The sequence below is a fragment of the Cryptomeria japonica genome, chromosome 3, assembly GCF_030272615.1.
Source record: "Cryptomeria japonica chromosome 3, Sugi_1.0, whole genome shotgun sequence".
Taxonomy (NCBI): Eukaryota; Viridiplantae; Streptophyta; class Pinopsida; order Cupressales; family Cupressaceae; genus Cryptomeria; species Cryptomeria japonica.
In genome coordinates, this window is record NC_081407.1 from 516,924,663 (window position 1) to 516,941,618 (window position 16,956).

The following is a 16,956-nucleotide window of genomic DNA, read 5'->3' on the forward strand; positions in this document are numbered from 1 at the left end:
TAGAACATATAAGTTTAATGCATGAGGACATGAAGCACTTAGAGCTAATGTATTAGGGTATAGAGCATGCAAAGTTAGATGTTGGGAAGGTATTTAAAACAAATTCCACCAAGAAAGAAATGATGTGATGGAGGCTTAATTACAGGAAGTGGGTGATGGGCGATCATTTGATTACTCAAAGGAAGTTGTGGTGCAGTTAAAGCATCATGTGGGTGAGCTATCTATTCAACTAGAGATTGATACTGGACATCCAAATATCTTAACACACAGAAAACAGTACATGCTGCAACCTGTTCTTTTGGGGGAATAAGAAGTTGAACCTCAGTGCATGGTGAGATTTCCATGGCCATCTGCTTTAGTTACAAAAATGGATGTAATTATGCACAATGAGAGATGCATGGAATCATTTTAATGTCTAACATGTCTGGTCATACATAGTCAAGACCAAGATGACTATTTAAATCTCATGACTATGAGTTGCATGGAGATGTTTGGATGAATGAGTATGTGTAGACATGACAGATGATCAGACTCTACAGTAAACCATTGACAAATCAACTTATGTTGACATCCAATTATCGTGGCATTTTGTGATGGGGTATGTTTTTTGATTATAGATCGTATCTGTAGGATGAGTATAACATGGCTGCCTATATCATATTGTGGGAGAATTAGATCATGGCCAAAGATTTAGAAATTGAGCACAAGAAAGATATAAAGGTCAACTACAGAGAATGGATTAACAAAACAAAGACGGTAATGAAATAATTTATCTTTCACCTCTTAGATTCCTTTGGCACCATGAATAACCCTATGGATGAGTTCCACTACAATTCTCATCTTTCCAACTAATTTTGCAAGTCTTACTCTCTGAGTTCCAAGGTGCTAGAGATGACTATGTCACAAGCCGATATCCTTTTTCCAAATGCTTCATGCATGCTGAGAGCAGTTGTCAAGTAGATGATTCATTTTAGAATGTCAGATAGGTGTAGGATCTCCCATTGTAAGAAAGTAAAAGATGTAACAAATTATAATTAAGAGTTATGAGTTTGATGTATGTGGATTTTTTAGGAGGACAAACAGGTTTTTCCTAGCCAATGGTGGTTGTTCTTCAATTGTGTCATTCAATCATGACTCTTATGGTCCGAATGGATGAAATGGACATGATGCTAGTTATGAATTTCCGTTGTTTTCCATCATAGTCAGGATTGTACATCATAATTGAGATTAATGGAAAATACTCTATTTAATGTTTGACATGCTTTCATTGTTCTCTATGTTATGTTTGATCATCAACCAAAATATGTGTGTATGTGAGACATTCTCATATGATAGCTGTGTGAATTGATAATTCTAGACAAATCATGCATATATATATAATGATAATATTATTTATTTTTCTCAAGACTACACATTCTCTGTTGCCCATCTTTCTTTGGTGCAAACATTGCTTATCATGCAAAAGTATGGTACCAATTAAACACATTCTCTTGGTGGCAAGAGAAATGAGGACTTGGTTGGACACAAAGACCAAAATATTCCATTTAAGGTATGTAGATCTTCCTGTTGCCGACTTAAGAGCTTTCAGATTACAACTACTAATACTCCTGGCAGGGCCATATCACAAGTGGTTAAAATTGAGACAACTTGCAATGAAGGCTATGATACATATAATTTAATACTCATGCCACATGCCATGTGTGTTTCCTGTTTAACCTTACAGTATGCTTCTGTAGCAAGGAACGGCATTTACCTGACAAAGGGTTTCAAGGTACAAAGGATGATTACCAGGTCCACTATTCACTCACGACCTGTCTATATCTCAAAGTCTTTTCAAGCTCCATCAAATTAAAAAAAGAGCACAAAATATATACATGAATTGACCTTTGATATTACCATACACTAAAGAGGGTGTGATCTTTGGGATCATGGAGAAGATAGTTACAATTTTAAATTAATCCTGATTGTGCAGAAAATAATTGAGGATAGACAATTTTCTAACAGTACTCAAAGTCATCTGAACAATTTAAAATGTGTTTGTTCTATGTTGCTTGTTTATTTTAACCAGTTTGTCTCAGTCTATCACTGTGGTTTTCCTTGACTGCTATTAGTAATTGGATAGAGGCAAATTGACCTATGTATGCCTCTCTAGTTTTCTACATTCATACTGAATCTGAAGAACATGCCAGAGTTCAATCTGTGGCTTGACCTCGTTGAATATTAGTTTCTCATCTATAATTCCATAGACATCTCATTTGATTTCTTTGTTATAGTGACATCAACTCTCTACAATTGGCACACCAGCTGAACAGTTTGAAGGTCATGCCAAAATATTTCTCTGCCTGCAAATGCCTAAAACGTAACATTCACTCTGTGTATGTCTACATAAATATATAAGAACTGTTTGTTTGTGGTGTGTATGGGTGTGTGTGTGGGATCTGGATGTTTGTGTGTGTGTGCGCATACACATGCACATGTGTTTGTGTGCAAGTGCATGTGTGTGTCTGTAAAAGCCTGCTACCTGTCCCATTTATTTAAGATTTCACCTGCAAGTTTGGGTCTGTACACTCTTCATCAATGTGGCCTCACAGAAAAGATCCATCCTCTAGAAGGCTCAGGCTGCACAAGAAAACATAATCTCAATTAGCTCACATTAAAAGGAATTGGCTGGTTTTTTCTATCAATCACATTAACTCACATGCTAGGTTTGGAATTTGTAATAGGTAGTATGATAAAATAACAAGCTATATTTGATAAATAACTCAGCACCAAGATTATAAAACAAAAGGATAAATACTTGCTATGATAATACTGATAGATGAAATTTGTAAATGAAAGGTAATACATGGTACCGATTTAAGATTGCTCAAGGTATATCTGACTTATACTTTTCTTATGGCTTCAAGTTGGCCTACACGCTCCAACCAAAAAACTTATATTTGGTACAATTATTTTTGTAAATGCTCTATGGTATAAAGTAGTAAAAATTCAAGGGGTTTGGCTCTTTGTCCATTGGGGCTCAGGCACAGATAACATTAATTGATGCTTTTGCAGGGAGGGGTTTTTCTTGTGTTCCTATTTTTCAGCAGTTGTAGTTATCTTCTTCTTTGATACAATGAATGGTAGAAATTTGTTAGCAAGAGTAGGTAGCTGAAGCTGTTAGTTCAGAATCTTTCCATCTGGTATAGTGTAGTGGTTTAAAAGATTTCTTTTGTATGTGCATGCATGCACACACAGTGAGAGAGATATCTACACCCACTTACGCATACTCTCACCTACACACACACATACACACTCAATACACACATAAATGCATTTTCTAGCCCCTCTATATTATAGGACATGGCTCTTAAATGCATCTTTATGTCATAATTTTAGTTGCCTAGTATGTGCTTTTCCATGCCACTGCCATAGAGTGTTATGAGTAACTTATGACATTAAGCTTCATGGCTATCAAAGATGAAGAACGGATATATCATGTCCCCAATTTTTGCCCTTCTAGCAGGCTTGGTCTATTATCTGGTTCCCGCAGGCCAACAGAGCGTGGAGGGAATCAACTCAGGGACTTAGAGAGTCATGCATGAGCCTTTTAGGCAGTTTGGAGCAGTTGACAGCAGTTTTCTAAAATCTAGGAGGGATCCCTATTTTTTAGGGATTGACTGAGAGTGGTCTTGGGGGCATCTGGAGATCTCTGGGAACGTTTTGGAGTCTTTGAGTGCATCTCCTATTTTTTAGGAGGAACTCCCAGTTCATTGACAGACCTTCCAGAGGTACACACAGCAAAGGAGGACCATTCAGATTTAGTTTCAGGTCGACAGGTTCAGTCTCCTACTTTTTAAGAGCATCCCTAGATTTTAGGGGAGAACTACCAGTTGGCCTATGAGGTTCAGGCATCCTTCACAGTCAGGTGGCTACAAGCAGTTTTCAATTTTGAGCTCATTTGAACAATTTATGAATAAATTGGGAAATATTTAAGTTGGGTTGAATAAATAATTATAAAGTGAATTATTATAATCACTCTATATTACAATAAAGTATAATAAAGTACCCATGGGGCACATTTACCTAGAAATTATAACTTACCAAGTTATAACTTAAAATGGGGCCATTTGTATTATGATAAAATAGACCCTTGGCTTAATTGGAACCAAGAGAAGGCATTATAATATGAAATAAAACATTGTTGAGAACTCTAATTCGAAATTAGGGTTAGGGCTGGGAAAAAAAGTGAATAAAAGAAGGAAAAGGTAGCCATTTGAGACATGTTCAGGTTTATTTTTGACATCAACAACAGGTGGGAGCTTTGGAAAGGAGTATTCTACAACAGATTGTCTTCCAAGAATGAAAACTCTTGGGAGAAGAGAGTTGGACGTAGCCCCAGCCCTCAAGAAGGCAGGAGCATCATATTTTCAGTTTGTTATCAGCTGGGTATTGATTTATTGAGGAGGAAATTGCAGATCAGTCAGCTGTAAGGGCAGAAATTTACCATCAGATTGCAGATCGAGAGTTTACATCAGCATTGGAGTCATCCTTTGACCCAGCTGTACCATATTCTTGCTGGTCGTACCATTTGGAGCAGCAGCTAGGGTTATATCAGCATTTAAAATCAGATCTGCTTTGCATGTATGCATTTTCATGTCATTGGTTGCACCAGTAAACTTGCTTCCTTTTGGCTTGGACCTCCAAGTATGAGAATTCTTGTTATTCAATATTCTAATATTTAGATCTGGAAAATTAGTTGAAGCTGTCAATAAAATCAGAGTTCTAAATTTTAGATCAGTTCGTACTAATTTGTAAATTATGCTCAAGAAAGTGTTATTCTTATGCATGTGATGAATGTTAAACCCTTTGCATTAATATTTGGTATCACACTTCTAAGCAAAAATCCAAAATTGCAAACTTTCAAAAAAACTCAGAAACTCAGTGAAAATCAGAAAATCAGAATTGTCAGAGGTTAAAGTCAGAATTCTCAGTGAACAACTAGCTGGGGATCTTTCAGTGGTATCAGAGCATCAAACCTGCCAGCTCAGCTACAGGTCAGTACAATGGCTAGAATTAAGGATGGGAGATTAATACCTATTTTCCTTCCTACTTCACCAACGAAGGAAAAGAAACATTCAATGAAAAATGGGGCACTTTAAGACTTCATCTCCATCATCAAGTACAAGTAAGATGCCTCGTGCCGAGGCATTCAACGAAGCAATTGTGAGCAGCCACCATAGGTATTGCATTCTTCCTAAAGAGATATGTGACAACCCTTCTTTCATACAATTTATGGGTATACTAGGTGAGGATGATGATTTGGTATCTACAAGTTCATAACTGTGGCAAAGAAGAATCAAAGGATGGCACAAAAAGCAGTGGGAAATAAGAAGAGTCAAGCGTGCAAGAACAAGGTATGGAAAAGGAACTAATTGAAAGGCAGATGTAGTCTACAAATGACCACAAAAAAATCACAAATTCAACATCTTGTGGGAGTTTGGTTTTTGAGGACCTACAAAAGGATCAACCCCTTGGGGTTGTTGATTTCATGACACATAGACATGACTATGATTCTGATTTTTGTGGCAGCGGTTATACTTCCATGCTCCATCATCAGTTGACAGCTAATTCACAAGTGGACATCACTGTTGGAGTGTCTCCTAGTGTTGGTATTCAGGATTTGGGTGTTAAGGTGAAGTATGTACAATGGATTCATGTCACAAAGAATCACCTTTGGTATATCAGACCTTGGAAGAAAGTCACCAGTTGATAGTCATGAGTTTCTTGGTTGGGAACATAGAGGTCGAGCTGTCTAGCATGAGTAATCACACAAGTGCTTTTGAAGACGCCTCCCAATCAGCCAAGGAAGATGACTCTACATCCTTTGTGAGCGCTGATGCTTATGTTAGTCCTAGTGAATATGGAGTTGATGAAAATGAGCTGTCTATTGCAGCTATGTCTGAGGAGGAAACTTCTTTGGTTAGCACCATTTTCAGTCATGTGGAAGATATAGCAGCTGGTATTGAAGATGAAAACCGGTATGAGACTCCTCGTCGTGGATCAGCACCTAATGATATTTGGGATGGTTCTCTGTCTGAACAAAATTCTATCCTAACTTCTTCTGAACAATTAGATCCTTCACCCATCTCATCCGTTAAATCCAATGTGGTTCATAAGTCAAATTTGGAAAATCAATTGAAAGTGAGCGAGGATAAGATTCTTGCAGCACTTTCTCATTTTGATAGCACTCACAAGTTGATAGAAAACCATCTATGGAAGGGTCAACTTGAGAGGAGACAAAAAGGTGTTGAAGAATCTTCTCATCCAGAGTTTCAAGTGATCATAACAGCAATAGAGTTAATGAAATCAGATTATCTACATTTACTATCAGATCGTGATCATCTACTTAACCTTGTTGCAATCTATTCTGAAGCATTGGAAAGAAAGGAAGAGGAAGTAGATAAGATAATCTCCGAGCTTATGAACACCAGGGATTCCTTGGAGACTACTCAAGTAGCTCTTCAAGAAGCTAAAAATCAGTGGGAGGAGCATTGTGTGGAGTTGAGTCTAGTACATTCTACTTCAGCTCAATCAGAAAATCTGCCTCTTGCAATAGCCCTTTCAGATGGACAACACATTCATGAGGCGAATGAGGAGAAGGAACCACTTGATGATACATTATCTAGCGTTACCAGTAGTTCCATTATTATTGAGGATATACTAGATGATTCCAAATAAGATATAGAGGAGGATTCCAAATTTTTGAGTTGGGATAGCAGCAATTTACCTTCCATTTCTCATGAGTTTGCTGCCTATAGTCTTGAAGAAGTTGATGACATATACTCAATCATTGCTGATAACCCTCTTTTCGAGATGAGTGCTGACTTGACTTTAGATAATCCACTTTTTGAGTTGGATGATGAGGAGGCTCTTGATCTTGATGACACGAATGATATGTGGGAATCAAGTGTGGAATATAATTGTAAAGCTGAGCATAAACTTAGTGCACCAGCCACTAATGTCATGTCATTACATGCAAATAAAGACATCCATAATGCAGATTTGGTTGAGCCTTTGATTAGTCATGGTGAGTGTGAGGAGTTATCTCTGCTAGAGGTTCACATGGTAGAGAATATGTCTTTTAGCACCAGTTTGGATGACTCCAAAGGGATGGATACAAGGGAAATACTCAGTCCTAATTTTCAGATTTATAACAGCAGTGGTTCATTGTTCTTTTGTCATGACATAGGTGCATATAATCATGGGGGAATGAGCCATAGTAATTCTGTAGTGTTGGGTACACATGATGCACGCTTTGATTTTTCTCATGATGACAGACATGCTTCAACTTTGAGGTTGCCACCGGTTACTCTTAATGTGGCAACGTTATCCTTGTCATATGATGGTTTGTTTGACATTGTACTCTCCTACTTCAACTCTTACAGCAGATTCTTCATCTTGGTTTGGAATCCGGGTATTGACATGTATAATACATTCCTCCGGTGGATTCATGGTGCATTGCTACACTTTGGGGATATTAATGTTTATATCAGAGTAGCGCAGTGGATGGGTGATGCGACATGCCTCAGATTGGTATGGGATTCGAGAATTGATGTGCAGTATGCAGGTATAGGTTGCTTGAGGACAAGCAATCTTTGGGAAGGGAGGACTGTCATGTCCCCAATTTTTGCCCTTCCTTAGTGACAACATTTTTAGCAAGGTTGGTCTGTTATCTGGTTCCCGTAGGCCAACAGAGCGTGGAGGGAACCAACTCAGGGACTTAGAGAGTCATGCATGAGCCTTTCAAACAGTTTGGAGCAATTGATAGCAATTTCCTAAAATTTAGGAGGGATCCCTATTTTTTAGGGATTGATTGAGTGGTCTTGGGGGCATCTGAAGACCTCTGGGAATGCTTTGGAGTAGTTGAGTGCATCTCCTATTTTTAAGGAGACGCTCCTATTTTTTAGGAGGAACTCCCAGTTCACAAATAGACCTTCCAGAGGTACAGACCATAGAAACAATAATCGTTTGGGGAATTAATCGGCAAAACAAAAGTATAAGATTTTTTCAAAAAATCGGGAAAAAATGGGGAAAAAATCGGATATACAAAAAAACATAAAAAATTGCAGAAAAACAATCAAAAACTACTTTTTAAATATATTTTAGGGTATTTCCATGGCATAGAGATATTGTAGGCAAATAAAATAGACACTTGAAAACATGAATTGCAGGAAATAGATTTTCGTTGCTTATATTCATATCACTGATTACGTTCCACAAAATATACTACATAAATAATATCTAGATGGTGATAGATGTCAAAATGTCAATTACAATATAGTTTGCGACTTTGAACAAAGTCAACCTGTAAATTAAGTACAAAATTCCAAAATCTCAAATGTAGGCAATGACATGCTAGAGGGCAGGAGGCCCTGATGATGAAGCTCCTGGGCAAGAGCCTGTCCTAATTCCTTCAACCCATTCAGGACGAAAGTTGGCTTGCCTCATGATATCAAAATCTTCAGACACAAGCGGACGATCAGCAACAACATAATCATCATCAACATCATCATCATCATCATCAGCATCATCAGCAGCAATCAACTCGCACTCTGGATATATCTCATCGAGGTCAATTGGCAAGCATTCCTCAATAGTTCCTGATTTTGCCCATGTAGAAATTAGTGTTTCCCTTACAAATGAAAAATCAATGAATAGTGAATACAATTCAAAAAACTACAACTATATATTAATATTCTCACCTTGAGCTTTCCTTATCTTCAAGCGGAGGTTGTGATGAACAAATACCAAGTCATTCAGCCGTTGTTGTGATAGGCGGTTGCGTTTCTTAGAATGTATGTGTTCAAACACACTCCAATTACGCTCACAAGCTGATGAGCTACATGGTTGGCTCAAAATACGCACCGCCATCCACCTTAAATTTGGTATTTCATCTCCAAAAGAAGCCCACCATGCAGCTGAAAAACACATTATATGGAGATGATATTGTAAGACTAAGAATATCTTATAATCTTAACAAACTTAGTGGTTGGCAAAATAAAGAGATTGTCAAAAGTTTATAGAGTCTACCTGGTTGAATTGTCTTTCTGCTTTGTATAGCAGCCCTAGAAGAGAGAAAGCCCTTAGCATGCTTGTACATTTCCAGCTCTATCGTAGCCGCATCAAATTTTTCCAAGTCAGGAAACATTTTTTCCATGCACTTGAAGAAGCCTTGTTTGATCTCAGCATCAATTTCTAGGAAGTCAGTCTTATAGAATAACAGAGGATTGAGAAAATATCCTGTAGCATGGAGAGGAGTGTGCATTTGTCCATCCCATCTCCTATCAATTATGTCCCACAACGGCATATACTTATCCCTGTTATTTTCCAGCTTACTCTTTATCACCTCCTTGGCCCTATCCATGGCCTCATACACATATCCCATGGGGGGTTTATCTCCATCCACTAGTCTCAAGACTTTTACTAAAGGCTCTGAAAATTCTACAATTTGTTCAATAGATTCCCAAAATGTGGTAGAATACATATACTCTGCCACTGCTATGCCATTTGCTTGAGTTGTGAAACCAGACTCCATCCACTCAGCTGAAACAAACATTCGCCTCAAATTACCTTTTTGTTCACATAATGTTTGTAATGCAAGGAAATATGTTGCAAATCTTGTCACTCCTGGTCGAACTAGCTCCTTGCCTCTTGTGAAAGAGCGCATTATAGCCAAAACCCTTGTGTGATTATAAATAAATTTGGTAACCTTGTGAGCTTTCTGAAATGCCGCCTTAACCCATTCAATTTTTCCAATGTCCTCTAGGGTTAGATCAAGGCAATGTGCTGCACATGGTGTAAAAAACATGGAAGGATATTTATCTGTCAGAAGTCTCCCTGCAGCAACACAAGCAGCAGCATTGTCTGTGATAAATTGAACCACATTTTGTGGCCCTACATCTGTAACTACCACGTCATACATCTCAAACAATGCATTTGTGGATTTCATCATATTAGATGCATCCACAGATTTCAAAAAAACAGTGCCAATCTCACAAGAGACAAGGAAGTTAATGAGAGTTCGGTTCCTTCTATCTGTCCAACCATCTGACATGATGCTGCAACCAGTTCTAGCCCACTGCAATCGATGTTGTTTAACAACATCTTGAACATCCTCTACTGCATCTTTCAGCATACCAACCCTTAATGATTCACAAGATGGGGCTTGAAACCCAGGACCTACAGCTGCAATAGCATCTATCATGGGTTGCCAATATGGATTTCTGGAAGCATGGAATGCCGTGTGAGAGGAGTACCAATAATTAGCAATTGCCTTCTTTGCTTGTTCAGTGACAGTTTTCCTCCATCCTGTACTCTCCAAAGTGGTTTGTGATCCTGCTGTGGTACGAGGTTGGAAGAAAGCATTAGTGTTTCCTCCACCTGTGTTTGGCCCACGTGCTACAGAATTATGTGTCGACCCAGATTCCCTGAAACTCCCATCTTCACCATCCTCCTCACCCAAATGGTTCGTCCTGGGATCTGCAGAACTAGAACCTAGTTCAACCCCAATTCTTGCCTTTTTGGCCTTACTCTCAGCAATCTCGTCAAGAGATTGCTTTGCCCGATACGAGACATCTGCAGGGCATGCCTTGCATATCACGGTGTTATTTCCTCGTTCTTTGGACAAATGCCATTTGAAACGATAAATTCCACCACTAATCTCTTCTAGACACCAATTGCACTTGACCTTCGTGCTACCCGGAACTGCTGTGCAATGTGTCCATGCAAAGTCTTTTTGACGCAGCATTATCAAGAATCAGATCTGTAAAAACATTACACTCAATCTTAAACTTTTGAGGGATCTATAGTTGGGCTTGTGTAGAATAATTGCATTTTAATTACATTGACATGGGAAATTGGAAACCTAAATGTAATTGAATTTCAAGTTTACACCAATGGTATACTTCAATTATTGCTCAATACATGGGAAATTAAGCCATTGAAGAAGAATTTCAGACCCACTAGAAACAGCAATACATTCTTCTTAACCTTATATACAGTTAAATTATACTTTTTGGGAAGACAAATTTTTGTCCAACAGTAAAATATATACAGTATATATTTTATATTCAGTATATCTTTCTGAGTACTTATATATTTTATATTCAGTAATGTCCAAATTAGTTATACTAGTAAATTTAAGTTAATTAGTTAAATAAGTAATTTTATTTGAACATGTGCTTAGGCTAGGGGTTGATTAGTTAACCTGTTATATTAAAGTTAACTGTTATATTAAACTTAACCTGTTCTATATGTAACTATATACTAACATATTGTTAAATTTAGCTGTTAAATTTATTAGTATATATTTTCAGTATATTAAATTTAAGCGTATATATTTAACATTATATTAAATTTAACTGTATATAAATATATACAGTTAAATTTAATATATTGTTAAATATATACTAAATTTAACTGTATATATTTAACAGTATATTAAATTTAACTGTATATAAATATATACAGTTAAATTTAATATACTGCTAAATATATACAGTTACTAAATTTAATATACTGAAAATTTATACTAATAAATTTATACAGTATATTAAATTTAATTGTATATATTTAACAATATATTAAATTTAATATACTGTTAAATATATACAGTTAAATTTAAAATATTGTTAAATATATACTAAATTTAACTGTATATATTTAACAGTATATTAAATTTAACTGTATATAAATATATACAGTTAAATTTAATATACAGTTAAATTTATTATACTGTTAAATATATACAGTAAATAAATTTAATATACTGAAAATATATACTAATAAATTTATACAGTATATTAAATTTAACTGTATATATTTAACAGTATATTAAATTTAATATACTGTTAAATATATACAGTTAAATTTGATATACTGTTAAATATATACTAATAAATTTAACAGTTAAATTTTAACAGCATGTTAGTATATATGTAACAGTTAAGTTTAATGTAACAGTATATTAAATTTAAAAGTTAAATTTATTAGTATATATTTAACTGTTAAATTTAATATACTGTTAAATATAATTCTATAAAACAAACTAATAAATTAAATTAAACTATATTTATTATATAGTTTAACTGTTAAATTTATTATACAATATACAGTATATTTAATAGTTAATATTTAACTATTAAATATACTGTATATTGTATAATAAATTTAACAGTTAAATTATTAAACAGTATATTTAAATTTTAATATATTGTTAAATATATTTAACTGTTAAATTTAATATAACAGTATATTAAATTTAACTGTTAAATTTAACAGTATATTTAACAGTTAAATTTAATATACTGTTAAAACAAACTAAGAAATTAAATAAAACAAACTAAGAAATTAAATAAAACGAACATAATATTAAATAAAATCTATAAAAACAAAATTTGTAAAACAAAAATTTAACTGTAAATACCTGGAAGGCTCGATGAATGCAGTGATGGCTTGTGGCTTGGTGATCCCTCTGCGCTAAACTGTAAGAAACAGTTCGGCTTGGTGATCTTCTTCAATCACCGTAATAGACAATCAATCTCGGAAAATCGGAAGCCCGATTAATGACGAACATGGACTTCAAATTTCCCACCTGCAAACTTTGGACGAAAAACAATAGGGAGGCGGCGTCCATTTGTAGATTTTTCTCCGAAACTTTGGCACCTTTTTCGTGTTTTTAGGGTTTTCAAATAATTGCGATTTTTATTTTTTTTGATTAATCGGCAGATATTAATCGGGCTTAATCGTGTTTAAACGGGAAAAAATCGTTGACCCGCGGTCAACGCGTATTTCGCGATTTTTTCGGGGAAAAAATCGTGACCCTTTGCGATTCCCGATTAATCGCGATCGATCGCGATTTTTTCCCGATCATTGCTTCACTGGTACAGACAACAGAGGAGGACCATTGGGATTCAGTTTCAAGTTGACAAGTTCAATCTCCTACTTTTTAGGAGCATCCCTAGATTTTAGGGGAGAACTACCAGTTGGCCTATGAAGTTCAGGCATCCTTCACAGTCAGGTGGCTACTAGCAGTTTTCAGTTTTGAGCTCATTTGAGCATTTTATGAATAAATTGGGAAATATATAAATATTTCCTAAGCTGGGTTAAATAAATAATTGTGATCTTCTATGGCTTATAGACTGCTGCTGCTCTTTTCTCGCTCTGCACTGTGATCTTCTATGGGTGTGGATGACAATGAGGATGTCTTTTGCCCGTGGCCTATCTTATAGCCTACCCTAGCCCTCGCCTGCATTTTCTCGAGTCAGTCTTCTTCATCCCGTGACTTTGTCACTTTATCCGATCAGTCCATTCTATCCCATCTTTCTTATCGAGAGATTGTCTGCAATCTTTTCAGACATTTTCATCCAATCTCTCGAGGGGGCATATTATTCACATCCTGGGGCATCTCTGTATCAGTTTATCTTATCTTCTTTGAAACAACGCGACAAGCCGCATTGTCTCAAAGAGGGGCAAAATGTAGACACCCAAAATTGTCATGTCTAATTAAATAAATATTTTATTTATTTAATTATCTAAGCCTAATTCTTCTATTAATTAAATAAATTTTTATTTATTTAATTAATTCATTTATCCTCTTCTAGCCTTATTTCTCATTTAAATAAATACATTTATTTATTTAAATTATCCCTTTCCTAAATTAAATAAATATTTTATTTATTTAATTGTCCTACTTCTTCTATTAATTAAATAAATCTTTATTTATTTAATTAATTCATTATCTTTTTCTACACATGACACATGTCATTCATCTCTTAATTCATACACTACCTACCTCTTTCATTATTTTGGTATTTCTTTTACCTACCCTCTAATCCTAGCCGACCTCTCTTTTTACACCTCTCAATCTTATCCCTCCATTTCATATTGTGTCTTCTATTTAAGGAGATGCTTTCTTCATTGTCAAACCCTAATGACAAACCCTAATGACTAATTTTGGAGTACTTGGCTACACTACGATCCTACTTGCAACCACATTCCGTTCTTTGTTGAGCTCTTGTGCATACAAAAATCTGAGAGCAAGCATATCAAACAAGATCAATGGAGATAGGAAGAATGGAGATCAAAACCCTAGTGGACATGTGATGGTATAATCTTTGTGATTTTTGAGTTATTTTGCATTGTTTTAGGTTATCTTCATATGTTATGGTGGATCTTTGTTCATTGTTAGGCTAGGGTTTGGTGGTTGAATTCATTTAGCCTTTCAATATTGTTGTTTATTGCTATCCATTTTCACCATATACATTTTGGCACGCCCGGTGGGACTCTTGTCCCTTTGCATTTAACATTTTGTTGCAGATTTTGCATTTTTGAAGTTGCAGATCGGACGATTTCGACGACATTTTAGGTTTTTTTCGCGTCTGCGAGTGTTCGGATCGCGTTTTTGTATTTCAGAGGCGTCTGTGATATCTTTTATCGCGTCTGTGTTTCTGTCATTTTCTATTTTTGCAGGTTTCCGAAAGTCGCGTCTGTGATCCCGAATCGCGTCTGTGATCCCGAATCGCGTCTGTGAACCATCTGATCGCGTCTGCAGAATAAAAAGGCGTCTGTGTTCTGAAATCACGTCTGCGAATCACAGAACCGCGTCTGTGTCGGACGGACGCGTCTGTGTCTGGTATAACAGCGTCTGTGCATTCTGTTTTGCAAAATTTTTTTTTTCAAGTTTTTCGATTCGGCTTTTCGGATTTTGTACTTAGGGTTTCAGATCTGGTTTATTTTTGGCTAACCTTTGCAGATCTAGCTAACCTGGTTTGTGCAGCTTGCTTTGGAGGCAAATACGTTTTTGTTGAAGGCCCCTTTTCACAAAGTCTTTTTTGGGTTTTCTAAAATTTACCTAACTTGTGTGCTTGCAGGAAGGGGTTATCATTTGAAACAACCCAAACTACTAACAATTTTGTTGCAGGGCCTTAGCTAGGGTTTTGTAATTTTATTTGTGTGCCTTGTCTTCATAGCTTAGCAAACACTTCAATTGGTGCACTAAAATTGAACCATTGTCTTTTGTGTCTTGAGCAATAGGCTCTTTTTGTTTATTCTTTAGAGGGCCTGTCTTCCCGTGTGGTCATTAGGACTACTAGTGAGAAGAGAACGACCCAAGTGGTAGCAAAAGAAAAGCCATCTTCTTCCAAGCCACTATAATCAAATGTATTCATGGTGAAAACTATGAATAACGTGTGCTGATTAGTTCATACCGACACTATGTCTCCCCATAAACCCGTTTGATCAAATTTATTTGATCATTTGTAGGGCGTAACCCCTACCGGCTGGGAGCCTTCTGTATTTACAGAGCTGAAAGTGCCGCATGTATGGCCACACGAGCGGATGCCCTTACTAGCACCTCTTTGTTTTAGATGCCCAAATCCTTCTAGTTGTTGAGGCAGGAGGTCGGACCTCTGGTAGCGGCCCACACACATACGGTTCTTAGTAGAGATACAAAGTTCGCCATGGGGAGTTTTCATGGGGACTGATGCTTGGCTGACCCGAGAAGTGAGTGCCGAGGGTGGAGCCAGTGAGGTCAAGCATCTAAGTATCCGCTCTGAATAGCGTAGCCTCGGGGGTAAAACCCCATGTGGGATCAACAATTATTGTCCTGGCCAGCCATAAGAATTGTGCTTGACTTATGATAAACATTCAGACAATCAAGACAAAACAGCAAAACATTGTGTCTTTTGTGTCTTCAAGTGTATGCAAAAACTTTTTACATCAAACAACACACTTTTTGGAGTCTAAACAGTCTGCAAACATTGGGTCATCAACACTGTGTCCTCTTGTCACGAAAAATAGTCGAAAAATCAGATTTGGTCACAGCAAAACAAATTCACAGATAGGAAAGATTGCACTAAGGTTACAGAAACGCGTCTGTGTCTGTTAAAACCGCGTCTGTGTCTGATAAACGCGTCTGTGAAGTACAGAATAGCGTCTGTGTTTTTACCAGCGTCTGTGTCGAACAGAGACACGTCTGTGTCTGGAAATCGCGTCTGTGAAGTATACAGGCGCGTCTGTGTCCACAATTGCAAAAACTGTTACAGTCTTAGCAAACATCAACAGGAAATCTCAGAATCACGTTTGTGTCAAACAGAATAGCGTCTGTGTCTTAAAACCGCGTCTGTGAAGTATACAGAGGCGTCTGTGTCAGGATTTGAAAAGTTTAACAGTCAAGCAAACAAAGAAATCAGTTTCGGCACACTTGAGCTTCCTAGATTGTCTCTTCAGGTTCATCTAGCATTCAGCCTGTTCTAAGGTCTTACACAGTCCATCATTGCTTCATACCTCATTTTACATTCATACTTGTCTAAACTTGAGTCAAAAGGTCACTTGCTTGTCCTCATCATACTTTGTCAACACACTACATACAACAACACTTTGCTAAGTGGTCCCTCATCAAGGTTTCTTACCTTTGGGTCTCATTTGGTCTTACTTAGAGTCAAGGTCAGCTTACCTCATCAAGAGAAACTATCCTCTCTTTGGAAGTCACACCTACTCTACTACATACATATTTGGTCTTACACTTTGGACATTGCAAGTAAACTTCAGATTCATTTACACTCCATACAACTCTTGGTCTTACATACTCTTGTCATTTTCGTCTAAGTATCTCACATATTGGTCTAACACCTAGTTCATGGTTGAAACCCGTCTTCAAAAATCTAGGAGAAAAGCTAAAGAAGCTCAAGGGCCCGTAAACATGAGTTCTTATGAGTATGACAATGATGTCTTCTACAATCCTGAGCACACTACATTACCAGACATGAATGTTTATAGACACAATCCAAATATGGAAAGCGCAAACGCTATACACAACGCTACACACAATGATAATGTGGACAATTCTTCAATACTATCAGCAGACATACAAGAATCTATAATAGATCCTCAATTCAATAGATTGGTTGAAGAGAT

At 36.6% G+C, this 16,956-nt stretch overlaps 2 protein-coding genes across 2 annotated transcripts in view; one reads left to right on the forward strand and one right to left on the reverse strand.

The window, feature by feature from the left end:
• Nucleotides 1-16,956, forward strand: part of LOC131060202 (CLP protease regulatory subunit CLPX1, mitochondrial) — a 249,427-nt gene that overhangs the window by 94,107 nt on the left and 138,364 nt on the right. The gene's annotated exons all lie outside the window — the stretch shown is intronic.
• On the reverse strand, nucleotides 8,332-9,214 carry LOC131874651 (uncharacterized). Its single transcript, XM_059218431.1, has 2 exons — nucleotides 8,745-9,214; nucleotides 8,332-8,642 (listed from the first exon to the last, which is right to left on the reverse strand). The coding sequence occupies exons 1-2, from the start codon at nucleotides 8,971-8,973 to the stop codon at nucleotides 8,398-8,400; spliced, it is 474 nt and encodes a 157-aa protein (XP_059074414.1). The 5' UTR covers nucleotides 8,974-9,214; the 3' UTR covers nucleotides 8,332-8,397.